Raw genomic sequence first — 18,626 nt, 5'->3', positions numbered from 1 at the left:
GAAATTAAATAATGAAAAATATGCATAAATGCATGTATATTTCTCGCAACAACGGTACATAGAGCCATCGAATTTTGAATGATGTAATCCTCCTACGAATATGAGCATGTGGAAGACCAAATTTAAAATTTTGAATTTGTTTTATTATCGATTTCAAATATTGTTAACGAATTTGAGTAACAAACTCAACGATTTAAAAGCATGCAATGGCAACACTCTACGGAGCAAAAAAAACCTTTTCATCTTCAGCGCGTGGAACTGTGTATCGGAAATTCTAAAGATAGGCTCATTTAAAATTATTTTGCGACATTGCTATTGAACTGAATTTTATGGTTTAAGCGCAAACATGATATTTAATAAATAAGAGTAACATACAAAACGTTAAAAAATGCCCTTTTGGACTTCATTTAAAATCTGAAACCTTTCAGATTTTTTTATATATATTTAATTACTGAATCGATAAAGAATCTAATTGCTTGAATCTTGCCATTTCTTCGCAATTTAATTAAAGTTTACAAAATAATTAAAACTTCACCAGGCTTCTTTTTTTTTTCATTTAACCGTTTGTGATTTCTCGTTTCAATTATAAAATATTTACTTTGAGAAAAACTTATTACTAAACACTGCAATAATTAGTTTTCCCAAACTTTGCAGTTGCTGCACATTACATAGCTAAAGCAATGGACTGGGGTAAGATAGATACCATTTCTAAAAACTATTTAGCGACTACCTCCCTGTGATTGTACTTCTTTGATCTACTAAGTTCTTCGTTACAATGTGCTGCGCTTGTAAAGGCTCTGTTTCTGAAAGCGCTTAAATGCATATTCAGTATAATGACTCCTGATGAACAATATATGCATGTACACATGTATTTATCAAATATATCGGAGAATATACTTATCTAACTATTTAATTGCCTATCTTGCAGAAAGCATATAAAACATATTTTCAACCATATAATAAAGCTTCATATATGTTAGGTAGATATAAAACAGTCTCTTCCTCCTACTATGAAATGCCTCCAAAAATGTGGGATCACATTACACATCGGGCAGTTTTATATAAAAAGGCTAATATAAAGTTCGGTTAATGCAGTTCCTTTACATTCAACTCCTTTTTGCATTACACAAAAGTGATTTCGGGGAAATCACTTCACTGCGTAATTATCAGACATGTTGCAAATAAGTCAAATATTACTTTTATAATTTATCTATTGAGAGTTCCTTATGGATACTTCTGTACATCTTTATATATATATATAAGCGGTAAAGTGTGTGTCGGTGATAGTTTATTGTTGCCACTGAGAAAAATGAGCGCGGAAATTAACGTTTATGCAGTTTTTAATTAATATCTCGGCCGATTAAAGTCGTACGAAGATGAGAACGGTATCGATGAATTCGGAGAAATTTTTGAAATCCGAAGATACAAGCCTCGAATTTCAACTCGGCGCCATCCCGTAGATATTAGAGAAAAGAGAATTTGTCATGTAGCCAAATCCCTCTAATAGGGAAAACCCAAGAAAAAAGTGGAAAATGTAGGGAAAACATAAGGGCAAATTAGTTTTTAAATAATATCTCAGCTAATTAAAGTCCCACGAAGATGCGAATGGTCAAAACGGCGTGCCACGGACCTGCGGAATCCAACGGTTTGCTTCGCTAAGCCCGGGAGCCAGCCGTTTCGGAGGAGATGTTACTTCTCCCCATATATATATATGGGGCTTAAGTGTCTGTTCGTCGCCGATAGTTTATTGGTTGCTTGCGTATCTGTACTAGCCAATGGGGTGAAGTTGCCACGGCACAGGGTTGCCGTTTCAATTGAGACGTAGACAATTTCCTGTAAAACTTGCCTTTGCTATGACCATCAATAAGTCTCAGAGCTTAAGCGTGTTGGAATTTTTTTACCTGAGCCTGCATTTGGACACTGTCAACTTTATGTTGCCTGTTCAAGAGTTCGTGAAAGAACGGACGTAAAATTAAAAATAATCGATGGTCCTCTGCAAGGCCAGCTTAAAAATGATGGAAAGATCTACACAAGAGATGTGTACAAAGAGATCTTTGACATGTGAATTAACATTTTATTATTTAAATCACCTTTTAGTTATTAGCTAGCGTTGGCTCTAGAGAAATGTACCGCCAGTGGTTTCCTTCATTGCACTCTACTTTAAGCAATTAAGCAAATAGAAGTTGCAATCCCCGAGGGGCAGTAAGCAAAAGGGCGTGCTCGCCGCCTGCCTTGGGTAATTCAGTTTGAATTAGCAGAAACCTTTGCACAAATCATTTTAATTACAATTTATAATATCTAGAACAGCGGTCATTTCGTATCAGCGCCGGGGTTTTTGGAATACATATGTATATATATATATATATACACCATTTTAAGCAATGTGCGTATGGTGCCAATCATTATATACATATATATAATATTTGTGAAGAACTCTATTATTATTTGTCCGCTGCCCCGAGAGAGGGCGTTACCAGCTTTCTCCCTCTTCCTCTCTGGAGGAAAATTCGAACTGGTTACTCTGTTCCTGGCTGCCGTCGGTGAAGCACGCACTCACCGCTCTTTCCCTCCGTGATGTTATCGTAACTGTAATATGACTTTCTTGATTTTGACTCATGCGGACTTGCGAACTGAAAAATGCTCATCTTGTAACTACATGCAATGTGATTGTGTATAAGTGAATATATGTTAATATATATCATCCTAGAATTAAATATAAATGTTAATATTACCGAGTCAGATTTTGTTAACATTCAACGTGCAATCAAAAATGTCATCCATCAACAACAGTCATAAATGGTGACTCGTCAAGTTAGTGAATACGTGCCTCCTGTAACCTGCTTGCATCCTCAAGTTCTGTGATTATAATGTGCTATGAAGTGAAAATTATTTCTGTTCATACAAACTACTAGCGTAATCCATCATTATATTCGTGTCATCAGCAATATAGTGTGAAAAACAGTTGTGCCTGCTTAACGTGCTTGTGAATTATGTGTCGCATGCAAATCGTCAAAGTGCTTTGAAGTGGTCTCCATATAAATCGTACAACGTGGTTACATATCATGAAATAAGTTTTTTCGGAATATTTTTTTCTATAAGTGAATTGTGTTGTGCTGAATCTGCTGCTGATTGAGCAAATATTTCTCGTATAATTCGGAGGTAAGACACACAAATTCTTAGTATTACTTATGCTTATATTCGGATAGCCTACCTGCAAAAGTGCTTCTCTCACGTTAATGTTTACATTAACTTTATTTTGCACTAGTGTCGTATGTGAACTTATTAGTGACTGATTATTCTGTATTTATTTGTGTCATATTGGCAATATATATTTGTTTTTGTGAAACATGGCTCCACCACAACCCATCGCAGACGATCTTAATATTTCACGTGTTTCCGTCAAACCTCCCCCATTTTGGAAGGTCAACCCTAATTTGTGGTTTGCACAACTAGAGGCTTAGTTTGATATCGCCGGAATCACTGTTGACTCCACGAAATTAAATCATGTGATATCTGCAATCGAATGTGATATTCTCATCAGCGTTTGTGATATCGTTTTACACCCACCTGTGACTGGCAAATATGATACACTAAAAACACGCTTAATTGAATTGCATTCTGAAAGTGAGGAGTCAAAGATACGTACACTTCTTCAAGGGCTAGAACTTGGCGATCAACGCCCATCACAATTACTTTGCTGTATGCGAAACCTCGCTGGAGAGACCGTTGGAGAACCTTTGTTGAAATCCCTATGGATATCTCGTCTCCCGCAAAATACATAAAGTATTCTTGCTGCCTTAAGTGATGATCTTCCAAAACTAGCAGTTGTAGCTGATAAAATTACGGATCTCACAACTCTCCCGCAGATAAATAGTGCTGCTACGGCATCTACCTCTCCCATTGAATAGCAAGTTGCAGAGCTGACAAAGCAGGTAAATGAACTTTCGCTAGCCCTCAAAAACAGCCGCGAGCGTTTCTGTGAACGAAGAGAGTATTCCCAACGCAACAGTAGGCGTCATAGATCTAGTGGACGCTATCGACAGTATAAAGAACCGTGCAACAACATCTGTTTCTACCATACTAATTTTGGTTCCAGGGCACGAAAATGTGTTTCTCCGTGCAATTTCCGGCAGTCTGAAAACTAGATCGGCGATCGCATTGCGGCCAACGTTGCGACCGCCACATCAATCGAATTCTTTTGGCCGATTCATCCTCAAAGCTGACTTTTTTAATTGACACCGGAGCCGATTTATGTGTCATTCCCAAGAGTTACAGTCAGCATGCCAAAATACCAGCTGCATTGGAACTCTTTGCCGCTAACGGCACTAAAATTGCAACGTATTGCACCAAACCTTTAACCATCAATTTAAACTTACGTCGCTCATTTACTTGGCCTTTTATCCTGGCAGACGTCAATCAACCCATCATAGGTGTTGACTTTCTCACAAAGTTCAACTTACTCATAGACGTTAAAAACAACCGTTTAATTGATGGACAAACAAAACTACATTCTTGCGGTAGACTTCCTAATGTGAACCCGCTCAGTACTAGCATTCATATTTTGATGGGTAACTCAAAATTTGACAAAATTCTTGCCGATTACCCTAGCTTGACGAATCCTTTGCAAACTTTTGACCAATGGCAACGATTTTCCATCACATTGAAACTAAAGGACCTCCTATTTTCTCCAAACCTAGAAGATTACCTCCAGAATTACTTCAAGCTGCACGTCAAGAGTTTGATTTTCTCATATCAAAAGGCATCATTCAGCCTTCAAAAAGTCCTTGGACAAGCACATGGTTCGTAAGGCTAATGGCGACTGGCGACCGTGCGGGGATTATCGTCGCTTAAATGCCGTTACAATTCCGGATCGCTATCCCGTAGCCCATATTCAGGATTGCACTCAAATGTTTTCAGGAAAGAACATATTCTCAACACTTGATTTAGCACGTGCCTATCAAATTCCTGTTAACCCTGCAGACATTCCGAAAACTGCCGTCACAACCCCTTTCGGTCTTTTTGAATTTTTGGCTATGCCGTTTGGTTTACGAAATTCAGGCCAAACTTTCCAACGTTTTATACATGAAGTTTTATTTGGATTGGATTTTTGCATTCCCTTATTTTGACGACATCCTTATTGCATAGACTAGCGAAGAAGAGCACATCCGTTATCTTATCAAGTGTTTGATCGTTTGAATAAACATGGTTTGACATTAAACCCTAACAAATGTGTACTCGGAAAACCATCCGTTTCATTTTTAGGTTGCCTCATTACTGCCTCAGGTGTAAAACCCCTGCCTGAGAAAACAAAAGCAATTGCCGACTTTCCAAAGCCTACCGCTATTGTCGAGCTCAGACGTTTTTTAGCCATGATAAACCTTTATCGCCGCTTCTTACCAAAGGCAGCCGAGACCCAAGCTTCACTGAATGAATTCTTAAAAGACTCACGTAAAAATGATAAACGCTCTGTTCCTTGGAACGATGAAATTAATCAGGCATTTGAAAAATGTAAACACGACCTTAGTAATGCTGCAACTCTCTATCACTCTCCTAACCAAAAGCTGAGTGTTATAGTCGACGCTTCTGACATTTCCATCGGAGCTGTCTTAAACGTTCGACGTTCTAATGACTACCAGCCGCTAGGATTTTTCTCACGTAAGCTGTCCCCTACAGAACAAAAATACAGCACGTATGACAGGGAATTATTTGCTATTTACGCAGAAGTATTTCAGGCATAATCTTGAAGGTCAACACTTCACTATATTTACTGATCACCGACCTCTAACTTATGCATTCACGTCAAAATCAAATTCTGCTTCCCCGAGACAAATTCGGCATTTAAATTATATAGCTCAATTCAGCACTGATATTCAGCATATATCAGGTTCCAGCAATGTCGTCGCGGATACTCTCTCACGTATTCAGGGCATCGATGCCATTGCACCACTGGATTTCACGCTTATTGCTCACTCGCAAGCCACTGATAAGGAGCTAAAACGTCTGAGTGAAGACCCAAACTGCTCGCTGAAATTCCAGTCATTACAACTTACTCGGGACCTCCAACTATTGTGCGATACCTCCAACAACAGACTGCGACCTTATGTACCACTTGAGTTCAGGAAAAAGTTTTTGACTGTTTTCACAACCTATCGCACCCAGGTATCCGGTCTTCCAAAAAGCTCAGAAAGATTCGTTTGGCCATCCATGCTAAAGGACATTGCCAACTGGACTCGTTCCTGCATCATGTGCCAACGTTCAAAAGTTACCCGGCACACACATGGCCCTTTGGAAAAAATTGCGATGGCATCCGAACGATTCGACCATGTCCATATAGACATCGTCGGTCCTCTGCCACCATCTGACGGTTATCGATATCTACTCATCTGCATTGACAGATTTACTCGTTGGCCTGAAGTTTTCCCATTCAGGACATCTCTGCTGACTCTGGCTCGAGAATTCACCGGTTGGATTGCACGATTTGGTGTACCATCAGTTGTGACTACTGATCAAGGTCGACAATTCCAGTCACACCTTTTCGCTTCTCTGACATCTATGCTTGGAATACGCCGAATTCGCACTTCACCATACCATCCTTCCGTCAACGGCTTAGTGGAACGCTCACATCGCGACCTGAAAGCTGCCCTGAAGTGCCGTAATGACACCCGTTGGACTACTTCACTTCCTCTTGTGCTTCTTGGTTTGCGTTCTTCTTTCAAGCAAGATCTCGCAGGTACATCCGCTGAACTTGTCTACGGCACACCCCTTCGATTACCATCCCAGTCCTTTCAGCCATCTTCTGCTCCAGTCGATCCAGCATCCTTTGTCCAGACTTTCCGAGAGGCGATGAAGAAGCTGTCTCCGACTCCTACTTCGTGCCATAACAAATCTGCCCCTTTCGTGCACCACGTGTTTGTGCGAAACGACGCGGTAAAACCACCACTCACTCCTCCATACGAGGGACCCTTCAAGGTCTGTGCACGTAACAATAAGCATTTCACCGTTCTCGTGCGCGACAAGGAAACCGTCCTGAGCATAGATCGTCTGAAGCCTGCTTTCTTCGAAGCTTCAAATACTCAGGTTCCTGTGACCAGCGATCCTCCCGACTCCCCCGATCCAACTGCTACTCCAGATACTCCTCCTTCGACCGACCTTAGGCTTCCTCCCAGTGCTCCACCAGTCGTCACACGATCGGGAAGACGTGTGCGCTTCAACACCAGATATTTCTGAACTGATGTTTTTCATCGTACCTTTGGTACTCGGGGGGGATACTGTGGAGAACTCTTTATTATTATTATTATTTGTCCGCTGCCCCGAGAGAGGGCGCTACCAGCTTTCTCCCTCTTCCTCTCTGGAGGAAAATTCGAACTGGTTACTCGGTTCCTGGCTGCCGTCGGTGAAGCACGCACTCACCTCTCTTTCCCTGCGTGATGTTATCGTAGCTGTAATATGACTTTCTTGATTTTTACTCATGCGGACTTGCGAATTGAAAAATGCTCATCTTGTAACTACATGCAATATGATTGTGTATAAGTGAATATATATTAAAATATATATCATCCTAGAATTAAATATAAATGTTACTATTACCGAGTCAGATTTTGTTAACATTTCAACGTGCAATCAAAAATGGCATCCATCAACAACAACCATATATTGTAGTTTTGGCGGAAGATGAAACTAATTGTATAGCAGTAGTGCTGGGGACGGAGACAGCAGACAGCTGGTAGTTGCATTTTAGATAACTGGAAGAAAAATCACAACTTGCTTGATGGCTAAAAGCTTTAGCGAAAAAGCTACTACGTGGATGACTAGAAATTGCGGCGACGACTGGATAGAAGTTTGGATAAAGCATAACCAGCCTGGGAGTTAAACATTATCTTTGAAAGTCGAATTTCTTAGCACATATCTTCTGAAGTGATATAACATTAGGAGTGCTAAACGCGCTCAAAACGGCAAACATAGGAATGCAGTGGATTGCAGTGGTATTTATAGTAAAATCTTTCATCTGATTGGATAAGAATTATGCGCAGTGCAGAGGTTAAGACGGCATAATGCGAAATTAGTATTCAGATAATGCAGTTCCTAAAAAGTTATTACTATTTTTAGAATAACAAATGAAGAATCCTCTCTAACTAGAAAGAGGAATTAAAGGTTTATTGTTAATTTAATGTACAGTTTATACTAGTAACATATTTTTTATCTTACATTTACATTGCTTAATTATCGGCAGTTGGATAATCAAGCAATTGCTTAATTAAAGCAAATATATATATCCACCCCTCGGAGTGTTCTTCCTCAAAATTAAAGTGGGAATTGGGAGAGAAACGTACTTTGCCCTATATGGTGCTCCAGGCTCTTCTCAATGACAGGCACGATCTTGTGCCCCTTGTCGTTATGAATTTCCTGCGCTCGTTCTGATATCAGGCTAGCGAGGTTAATCACATCAATAACAGCAGCAATGCATAAAATCAAGGAATTCAATTACCACACTCTGGATTCATTTGCAAATCCATTTTAACTAAATGCATATGTTGTAGGAATCTTATTGGTTAATATTTAATTATTTCAATGATAAAATCTTCGCTGATATCACTGTCGGATTTTCCAAGTATCGTGAGTACATACTCCTAAAAGTTCAAATTCCAAAAGTAAAAAGTTATTAAATTTGAATAATCATTGAAAAAATGGCTGCGTTGCTCAAATACTACCGTTTTATTTTCCTTTTTCTAAAGATAGCTCTTTAACATTCTGAGTTGAAAGTTTCATTTCATAAATTTATGAAGAAAAATTGGGTTCATTATTTTTCTCCCAAAATTAAATGATGAATATATAAAGTTTATATTTTTCCTTTAAATTTTTTTTAATAATATAAGCGACGTTCTATTCCAAATTCGTAAACTTAATTTATTTTTATAGTATTTTCTTCAAATTTTCCGGCATTCGAAAATGAGTAACTTTTCTTTCACTTAATTTTTCTTAGTTTATTATTCACTGTATCTTTGTTATTTCATATTTTCATGATGCTGATACCGGCATAAATCCCCATTAGTGTGTTTTCCTTAGAAAACAATATTTAACATTTCTTTAGATTTCAGTAAACTAGGAGAATTCTAACAAAGGAAGCAGAATTTGCAGATATCAAGCCCATACTAATAATACAGTTGGCCACTTACCACAACTCACGTCCTCAGCATAGTCACAAGTAAGCGTTTCAGGGTTCATGAGTAGTCCTTCAGAGCACTGTTCTAGGTAGGCTACTCCGTCTTCACACCGATAGTACTGACAGCAAGTCGTCTTACTCGGATAGATACATGAACAGTTATTGCTTTCACACACTACATCGTCAGAGCGTACACCAGTCTGATATGGAGGCAAGTCGGAAGCTCCAGCTGATTAAAAAAAAAGCATGATGAAAATAAACTGACATTAATTTGAATAAATCTACATGTTTAATGCAGGATTTCCTGTATCAATGGAAAATGGAATTCTTTATTGATCTTTTTTTAACTTAAATAAGATCCTAACTTCTTGTGCGTGTATGCACATGAAATGCATGTCGTTAAACTGGTAAGGTAGAAATTGTAACATGAGCAGAAATAAAATAATTTTAAGTCTCTAAATCTAATTTTAATCATAAAATTTATCGTTTTAGTCTCCGTCTAATTTTATTACATAACATTATTCAAAATATTCATGGAAAATGTTATATACGGTAACTTGCAGTGAATGTATTTGGCTGTTAATATATCCTTTATAAAAGTGTGTCTCTTATTCGATGCAAAGACCAATTGCGTAGGATACTAAAAATAGCATTTTACCAATGTTAGCATTTTACCAATGTCTGCGAAAGTCGGAAACATTGTAACACAGCGAGTTTCGATAAATTTCACTTAGAAATGATTGCATTATTTCTTAAATTTCAAAAAGTGCCTACAAAAATTTTCCACAAAACATTTAAGCATAAAAATGACTTGCTTCGATTTATTTCCACTAAACTTTAATGCATAGTTATTAATTGACGGTTCTTTTAAATGGGTCTACGGTTTTGTAAAATATCGTATGGGAAATATAAATGCTAGGTCATTCATCAAAGGGATGTGTACATGATTTCTGTTTCAGAATTATTTGTCATGAATTCTATTTTCAGTAACTTTCTCCTAACATTATGCATGCTAATTTTTTTTCAATTAAGATTACGACTTTAAAATACTTTCAAAGCAGAATTGTAATGGGAAATATTATATTAGACAGTATTAGAACTATACTAAAATACTGAGAGTAATCAAATATGTAATTATCAATTACTATGTCCGACATCCTTTCGAAAGTGCTAAGGACATAAACATGAATCTTCGAAACTAAAACACTAGAAGCTTTTCAGGATAGTAATACATTACGCATATGAAAACAAGATTAGTATTTCGGAGATCGAAACTTTCGCTGCCTATCCTGTGAGTAAAGTTCTGATGACAAAAATCTCGAAGCCTCAAGATCTAGAAATTTAAAACTGCAGATATATTATCCTATATGCGAATGTCAAATGATTTGTCATAAAATGATCTTCATTAGCAAACCTGAACTAGATTTTAACGCCTCTGCGTCAGGCTCTACATATAATAATGGATTAATTCTCACATTCTTACTCCCAAAAGATGCCTAATAAAGTCTTTTTGAAACTTAATTTATCAACGAATAGCATGCTAATATTTTAATTACTTGTTAAAACAATTGTTAAATTTTTTTAACATGTAAAATTTGGATCTGGCCCTTTATAAGTAAAAACCTTGTAGGTCTCTTTCTTAAACGCTCGAGCTTTTATTCAAACATTTTGTTGTATCAAAAAGACGTTAAATAAAATGTAGGTGTCACAGATTAGCACGTTTGCAACTACACACTTGTTAATGACGGTCAATGCCACAACCATAACCATTCCGAAACCATCTTCCTGAAATGTCAGTAAAGAAATTAAAAGTCTAGAACAATTAACTTGATGAATGAAATCTGAAAAGATGATAAATTTAAAATACTTTACATGCTGAGCAACAAATACTTATTAATATTTAAGAAAATAGAACATGGAAAACTATTCTACTGATCTTCTGTTTAAAGAATCAGATAACTATTATAGAGGAGGTTTTAATCTAAATTCTTTAATTTTAAAATTTTATCCACTAGATGAAGTCAGTATTTTCACTAGGGCACAAGTTTAGTGAATAGAGAATTAAAATATGCTGAATAGAAACAAATTTTCAGTGACAAAATGCAATAGATTTGTAACCAATGTTTACACATATTTTGTAGCTGCCATAATTTCTTCTTTAAAAGTTAAGAGAAATCTTTTTAAAAATTTAATTCTGTGCCGGTAAGTTAGCATTAAAATATACATTAAAATATTTAAATTTAGTTTTAACTATGCGTATGTTTATTGAATATTTTGAATTATTGTGATCTGAGAAAAGACATTCAAGCTGTTTTCTTATAGCAACAAGAAATAAAATAATTCTGCTCCCCGTTTCCGTTTAGCTTTTAACATTTTAATATTTTAGACCGGAGTCAGTTATGCTTTCTTCAGTTAAATATATTTTATACTTTCAGTAACCAATATAAACAAAATTTCGGTACTTTTTGACGAGAGGAGAATTACCATATTTTTGTTTTGGCGGAAAACAGAATTAACAATAATGAAATGTGTCCATTGTTTACATTTTATCCAAATGTGTAGTTTTTCCTTCAACTAGTGGACACCCAATCAAAACATCCTTGTGTTAAACTATTCAGTTTTTGTGGGAGGAATTCCAGGTATCTTTGGTTTCCTAAAACCAATGCAAATATTATAGATTAGATACAAGACTTTATACTTGATTGGTGTTAACTTTGTATAAAATGGATAAAATCTTCGAAACCGATTCATTTTTATTAAATAAAACAGATTTAACAAACTATTGCATAGTACGGTTTATCATCTAAATATTTGTTTGCAAGCAAATAAAATGAACATTGTAATCTACCCCTGTGTATCTGAAAAACAAGCATTGAAAATTCTGATAAAACAAATCGGATATATGCTGGAAACGTATGCTCAAACTTGTTTACAAAAATGTGAAATTGTATGCTGGAAAAAATCATGAAGACACAAGGGAATGGTAAACCAACTTAAAAGACTTAAAATTTCAACCAACTGTTTCATTAACAGCAAAGAAATAAATTTTAATCTTCAGTAGTTAAGAGCATGTGGCTCTTAATCCTAAACATTTGCTAGGAAAGGCGAAAAATAACCCCCAAAATAACGCACCACGACAGAACACGGTAGAGCAAAAGCTAACCCGCGTTAGAATGCTTTACTCATTTCCCGGTCAAGGAAATTTCATTTACCGTTCCGGTTTCATTTTCATTCATTTATGTTGTTTAAATGATACTGCTCATTTAAATCTATGGTATACTGAAGGTTATTTTCATCCTTATCCCCGTGCAGATTTAGCAAATAGCCCGCAGAATTTATGTACGTGAGGGGCAAAGTTCAAGCTCTATTGATAATTAATTTCTAGCATTTTCCATGTTTGGCATTTCAGGTGGTGTACCATTAATCTGAACTAGAAGGAACTGATGAGTATATTAGCAAAAATATAGACTTTCTTGCATTTTCACCTAACCGCCTTTATTGTCAGCATGGTTATCAAGGAAAACAGCTATTATCTTAGCCTTAACATGATCAGGTTGAATGTCGGTCTTCGTACATTTTCGATACCAGTCGAAGTATATTGCAAGGATTTGGTATAATCCTTTTTCGACAAATTAGAATAGTAAATTACGAGTCTGGAAGGCAAAACGAATGCCGCATTCCTACTTTAGCCCTTTTCTACAGCTATTTAATAGTTTTTGCTTTTTAAGACAAGAAATAATTTATATTTTTGTGGGGTGGGGGTTTACGTTTCGCATTTAAAAGTAAATGCTTATGTTTTAGGCCATGGATTTTATTTCGGTACTTTGATTATCCGCACCCTCGTCGAAAGTCGCGAAAATGTGTTCATGTGGCAAAGCAATGCGTCACCAAAATGGTTACTTGACCTACGTATGCGCGCAAAACATGTAGGTTTCACATTCTCGAAAGTAAATGTTTTGTTACTGATGCATCTTGCGTTTTCAGTTATACTGGTTGATTTGCTCTTGCATGAAATTCTTAGTGGCATTTTGAAAATAACTGCTACCTTTCGCGCATTCACTTAGCAAAAAAGTAACGGCCAACAAATTCACGAATGTTCGAATAAGTCGCCAAACTTTCGTGACATTTAGGTGGGGATGACGATAAGAAGTACTACTAATAGAACAATTCGTATAAATTTTTAACCGCTACTGTTTGCCATTTTCTCATTCAGCGAGTTCTATCGTCAAGAGGTAGGAATTAAACAACTGCACTTATTCTCTTGATAGGCCGAAACGAAGCCGTGAAAGTACTTGAACTAAACTCATTGGCGTAATAGCCATAATGGGCCAAGGCCTGCAGTGCCCGAAATCTGTTTTCTTGACCGTGGGTCCTGGAGCGTTTAAGCATATTGCCTGAACAAGGGGTCAGCTTGTCGCAGGAACCCCAGTGTCTAGTCCCCAAGCGAACTTGGTACTCATTTTATCGACCCAAGTGATGGAAATCAAGGAATGAAAGGCTGAGTCAACCTTGCCCGGCCCAGGAATCAAACACCGGACTTGTGGTGTTGCTGCGCGATGCGCTAGTCACTGCGCCACCGGGCCTCTGAAAGTACTTGAAGATATCTAAATAAACCAATATACACGAAATTTAAAAGTACACACAAAATGGGGATTCAGCCCTTAACATGAAAATTCCTCAAATACAAGAAAATCCGAGAAATTTGTTACAAGTGAAAGCAAATGCACATAAATTATTTGCTATAAAAATGCACAAGATGCATTTTCAGAGAAAGATTTTACTGAAAGCTGCAGCTTCTGGATTGTTCCATGAAAATGAAATTGAATTTTTAGAAAAATTTCCAGGTTATATTTTTATTTTCTCTTTGCCATGGTATAAATACTGATATAAACCTCAAAAGCTGTATAACCACTTAAAATATTAAAAATATCTTCTTTCGTAGGTGCTTTAGTCACGAGCCAACATTTTTAAATGAAAAATCTACGCGAAATTTCCTTATTACATTGCTTAGCGAATTTTAGAATAGCTGAGATTTAGTTATAAAGTACACCCGAGCTGAAATTGTCCAAAACGTAAGCGACAGTTACATTAACAATTATCAAGTTCATATTTATCGAATAAATTAATAATTTGCAGCAGAATTAAATTTTTGGGAACTAAACTTTTCTCCGTTAAAATACTTGTTCACATACAATCAGAGCAGGTGAAACTGCATTAATCTCTCAAAGCATAAATTTACTCAAATGATAGTCCTGCGCGGTTTCAAGAAATTTCTCAAGAAGTTTCATTGACGCACGTCGCCAAATTTTATGCCAATGACGAAATCAGTTATTCAGTTAAGCTCTTATATCCTTCCAGATAAAACTTAAATTATGATAATATATTATGGGCAAAATTGGAAATAAAAACTGCATTTGCTGCCCGATTCAGGATTATTTTCATAAACTTTAAATTCAGGAATTTTCTAGGTTGTCTTTCAAAATATTCCAGAAAAGTCAAACTTTTATATAAAGTGTAAAAGGAAATTTTTAACCTAAATTATTTAACGTTCAAATAAAATGCATGAGGAATTTATAAACAAATTATTATATTAAATAATTTATAAACAAATTTTTACAACAAATTATTTGTGACCAGTTATTAACAATTTTTCCATGTTAAAAATTAATTATTGTGAGGAAGATCATAATTAATACATATATGATGTCAAAGTCGAACTGGCTACTAACTGATTAAAATAACGGACAACACATAATTTATGCGAGGGCTTCTTAAACGTTTTTCAGTGGCTACTCCTTTTTATCACATATTTTTTTCGCGAACTATGGACCTCTTAATATTTACGAAAATTTTGTGGAGCTCCATAAGCATTGCGCAAATCCGACACACGTGTGAGTGAAACCGTCAATTTTTTCACTTGTACTGGAATATACTATTGCAATTTTAAGGTCATTAAATTTCTAATTTTAAGACATAGAACAATGTGAATATTTTAAATAAGTAACAGACAAAATTTCAGCGTCACGAGCAGAGAGCAAGTAAAATGAACGTTTTAATTATAAAAAGAGTGCGTCGAAGCGTTTTCGTTTTTTCTTTGTCTTATCTTTATTTTCAGATACATTGTGTAAAACTATTTGGTAATTTTAAAATTCTTATAAGTTAAAGAAATATCAATATTTCTAAAAATTTTGGCGACCTTCTGCTGCAGGTCCCACGACCCCCATGGCAATTGCGACTCACAGTTTAAAAAACTGATTTATGCCATAATCCAGCTAATTAAAATATGGAGGTAGGAAAGGGAGGAGGGGCCATTCCGCGCTAGAAGTGAAGCACTGCTTTGAAGCTTGGGTCACCAGACGGAGAGTTCTTTGTTTACATTCAGAAGCTCGCTTGACAAGATTCTGATAGTATTTCGACACACGACAGTTCCATAGAAATCGAAAAAGGGACACTCTCGCATGAAAGAAACATTCATAGTGTGATGGATAATAGCAATTTGTATAGTTTACTGACATTTACGCAAAAATCACATCTTGGTTATTTTTCGATAACTAACGACAGCGATTTTGATTATGAATTTGTTTTATAAAATTCTAAGCTGTTGCACTACAAAAATATAGATTTTAAGAAAATTGCTAAAAGAGATCTGCCAAAATTTATTTTCTAGAAGATTTGAAAAGTTTGAAACTTGATGGCTAAATGTAAATATAAAATTATGCATGTTAAAATATTTGTAATTAGGCATATAGGTCAGATTAAGTTTTTATTAAATATAGTAACGCATGCAAGGGCTATCTGCCTAAAGAGAGAGATGCCATCGTGGAGGAATTTTGAAGAAAAACTGACCTTTGAATGGGTATTAAAAATAATACTTATAATTTTCATTCAAATTATATTCATATATATTTTTTATGTAAAACTTTCGGGTGTATGCTAAATTAGTGTAAATTACTTTACACGAAAAATATAGTGAATGCACAGAAATTAAAGATTTGCACATGCCGGAAATGATAAATAGGAAATATGTATGGGTATTTATGCATGTGCTTGCAAAAAGCATGTATCTGCCTTTGGTAAAATACTTAAATATTCATTAAATTATTTATAAATGTATTTGAAATGAAGAATTTATTCACTTATAAACAACTGTGAAAGTACTGTGAAGAAATCTAATGATTAAATGTATCTAATTTATAATGATTATAAATGTTATCTAAATATATAATAACCTTAATATTGAATTGTAAACATAAATTGAAATCCTGTTGACAAATACGTTATAAAACTATTTAAGCAAGAATTGTTCGTATTGGAAAGCAATCTGTTAAAAGGTATTGTAAAGCAAATGCTATGAGATGCGCACTTAAGAACGTAATAAAGAGTTTCGGAATATGTATTGTTGAAATGAAGGGTAAAAAAATCTGATAAGTATAATTAAAAGAATTATTCCCTTTACATTTTATAATAACTCAGTTACAAGTTTTAAATAATACTTAAAAAAAAAAAACTTATTTTATTCTCTTTCAGAAATGTTCAGAGAAAGTCAAATACTATTTAATATCTATTTAATTATTAGGAATTAGCGAAATACTTATTTAAAGTATTTCGCTAATTCCTAATAATTCTCTAATTTAAAATGAACCGAATAGAGCATTAATTATAAATTGACTTACATTTTTCGATTTAAAAGAAGCCAAAAAATGTCATATTTAAGAAAGTATTTTAGGAAGAAGCTCTATAAATAGAAAAGAAATAATGCATAATTTTAATATTAATAATACAATAAACTTTGATCTTAATTTTTGTACCTTAACCGAATAAAATCGAATTACCTTAATTTTTTTTTCTAATGTAATTAACGAAAACTTGTGAAAATATTTCATTCAAATTAAACCATTCTGAGAAAACTGTCCTGTGAAAAGTATAGCATTTAATTCCGTTCAGAATGAAATGTTGTTTAAAAATATGTTGTTTTCACATACTTAGGACTCTGAAGTGTTGTAGAAAAAGAAAATATTTACATTTATATGTATATTTGCGACGTAATTACAAAATATTTACACCCGAACGCGTCAAATCCCATAGAACTCAATGGTAAATGACCCAATGTTTTGGTCACCACGTAGGGATCGCCGGTGCTTCAGAGCAGGGTACGGAGAAACTTGTTTAGGGCGACTCCATCTTACTTCTTACCTCCATGAATTAAAACAATGGAACTTCTTTCTGGATGAGTTATTTCAAAACATAGAAACTGGATTTATTTGCGTGTTGTAGTTAAGTGAACAATTCTCTTCGCAGCCGTCATTGGCGATTGAGTCATGTACGGACAGTCATGTGGATGGTCAATCTAACAAGTACCGACTCCACAGCCTGCTACTTTAGATATCGCGCTGCTAGTTTCGTATGTTCTTACATTATGACAAAGCATATATTGGCTATCTGCTTAAGGAAAATGATGCTTCGTGGATTGGATTTAAAAGGAAACTGGCTCGCATTCCCATTACGTATGGGTAAAAGCATGAAAATTCCTATGCCGCTAGCTTGTCGAAATTTAAACTGAGGTCGAGCTTCCACTTTTTAGTGGTCTGAACCGCACAGCTGCTGGTGCGTGTTTAAAGTGTACAGTCACAATTTTTAATGCTTGTGACTGGGCTGTGTCCATATATTATTGTTCTTGCATGAATGTTAATACAACTAATATTTAAATCAGGAAAATAATTTTATTAATACCTAGATCTTAATCTTTTGGGATCGTAGACAAGAGTCTGTGTACAGAGTTCTGCAATATAAAAGTTTAAGAAATCATTCAAATTTCTGCATTAAAAAACGTACCGACGCATACATTATTCGGAACATTCACGTTTTAACAATGAAGTCAGCGTTTCTCAATTCTTTTTCAAGTGGGAATTACATTCACAAATTAAAATATTCTGTGGACCACCTTACGCGTTCGAAAACGTTTTAGCATATGTTATTATTGGTATATTTATATTTTTAAAATACAGTTAATTAAAATTCATTTAATTTTATACTTGTATTAAATAAGTCACGAAATTTCGACAATCGTTGCCAATGGTTATTGTGGAATTCTAAAGCACACGTTTGTTCATAATTGCGACTAAATCGCGCTACTTGGCTGGTCGACGACACGATATGCAACTACTGAAAAGAAACATTCGTTTTTGATAATTCAAGGTTGTTGAATTTGGATTATATTTATATTATCGACTGAAATTTAAATATTGATACTCGCATAACTGATTCTTGCTTAACTATTCTATGTTTGAATGTATGCTGACAAGAAGCACGAAGAAGCTGACAAGAATGTATGCTGACAAGATGGTGCTGTTTTATCTGCTTAATCTGCTTTATTGCTAATTCTAGAATAAGAAATTATGATGCAAGATAACCGATAATAAATTTAATAACATATATCTCGGTAGAGAAAGTGATAAAAGACTCGTGT

At 35.3% G+C, this 18,626-nt stretch overlaps 1 protein-coding gene and 1 long non-coding RNA gene across 3 annotated transcripts in view; one reads left to right on the top strand and one right to left on the bottom strand.

Moving 5' to 3' along the window:
* LOC146997150 (uncharacterized) overlaps nt 1-18,626 on the top strand; it is a 145,468-nt gene that overhangs the window by 29,460 nt on the left and 97,382 nt on the right. The gene's annotated exons all lie outside the window — the stretch shown is intronic.
* The window catches only part of LOC118188484 (uncharacterized), a 94,496-nt gene that overhangs the window by 44,088 nt on the left and 31,782 nt on the right, over nt 1-18,626 (bottom strand). For both annotated transcript variants that reach the window (XM_085816798.1, XM_085816799.1), the window contains exon 3: nt 9,174-9,389. In XM_085816798.1, coding sequence (XP_085672924.1) covers nt 9,174-9,389 — 216 coding nt within the window. The remainder of the gene's footprint in view (nt 1-9,173; nt 9,390-18,626) is intronic.

This window comes from Stegodyphus dumicola, chromosome 5, assembly GCF_044657685.1.
Source record: "Stegodyphus dumicola isolate Sdum_Otavi_A_Nest chromosome 5, ASM4465768v1".
Taxonomy (NCBI): domain Eukaryota; kingdom Metazoa; phylum Arthropoda; class Arachnida; order Araneae; family Eresidae; genus Stegodyphus; species Stegodyphus dumicola.
This window is presented reverse-complemented; position numbering and strand designations above follow the sequence as displayed.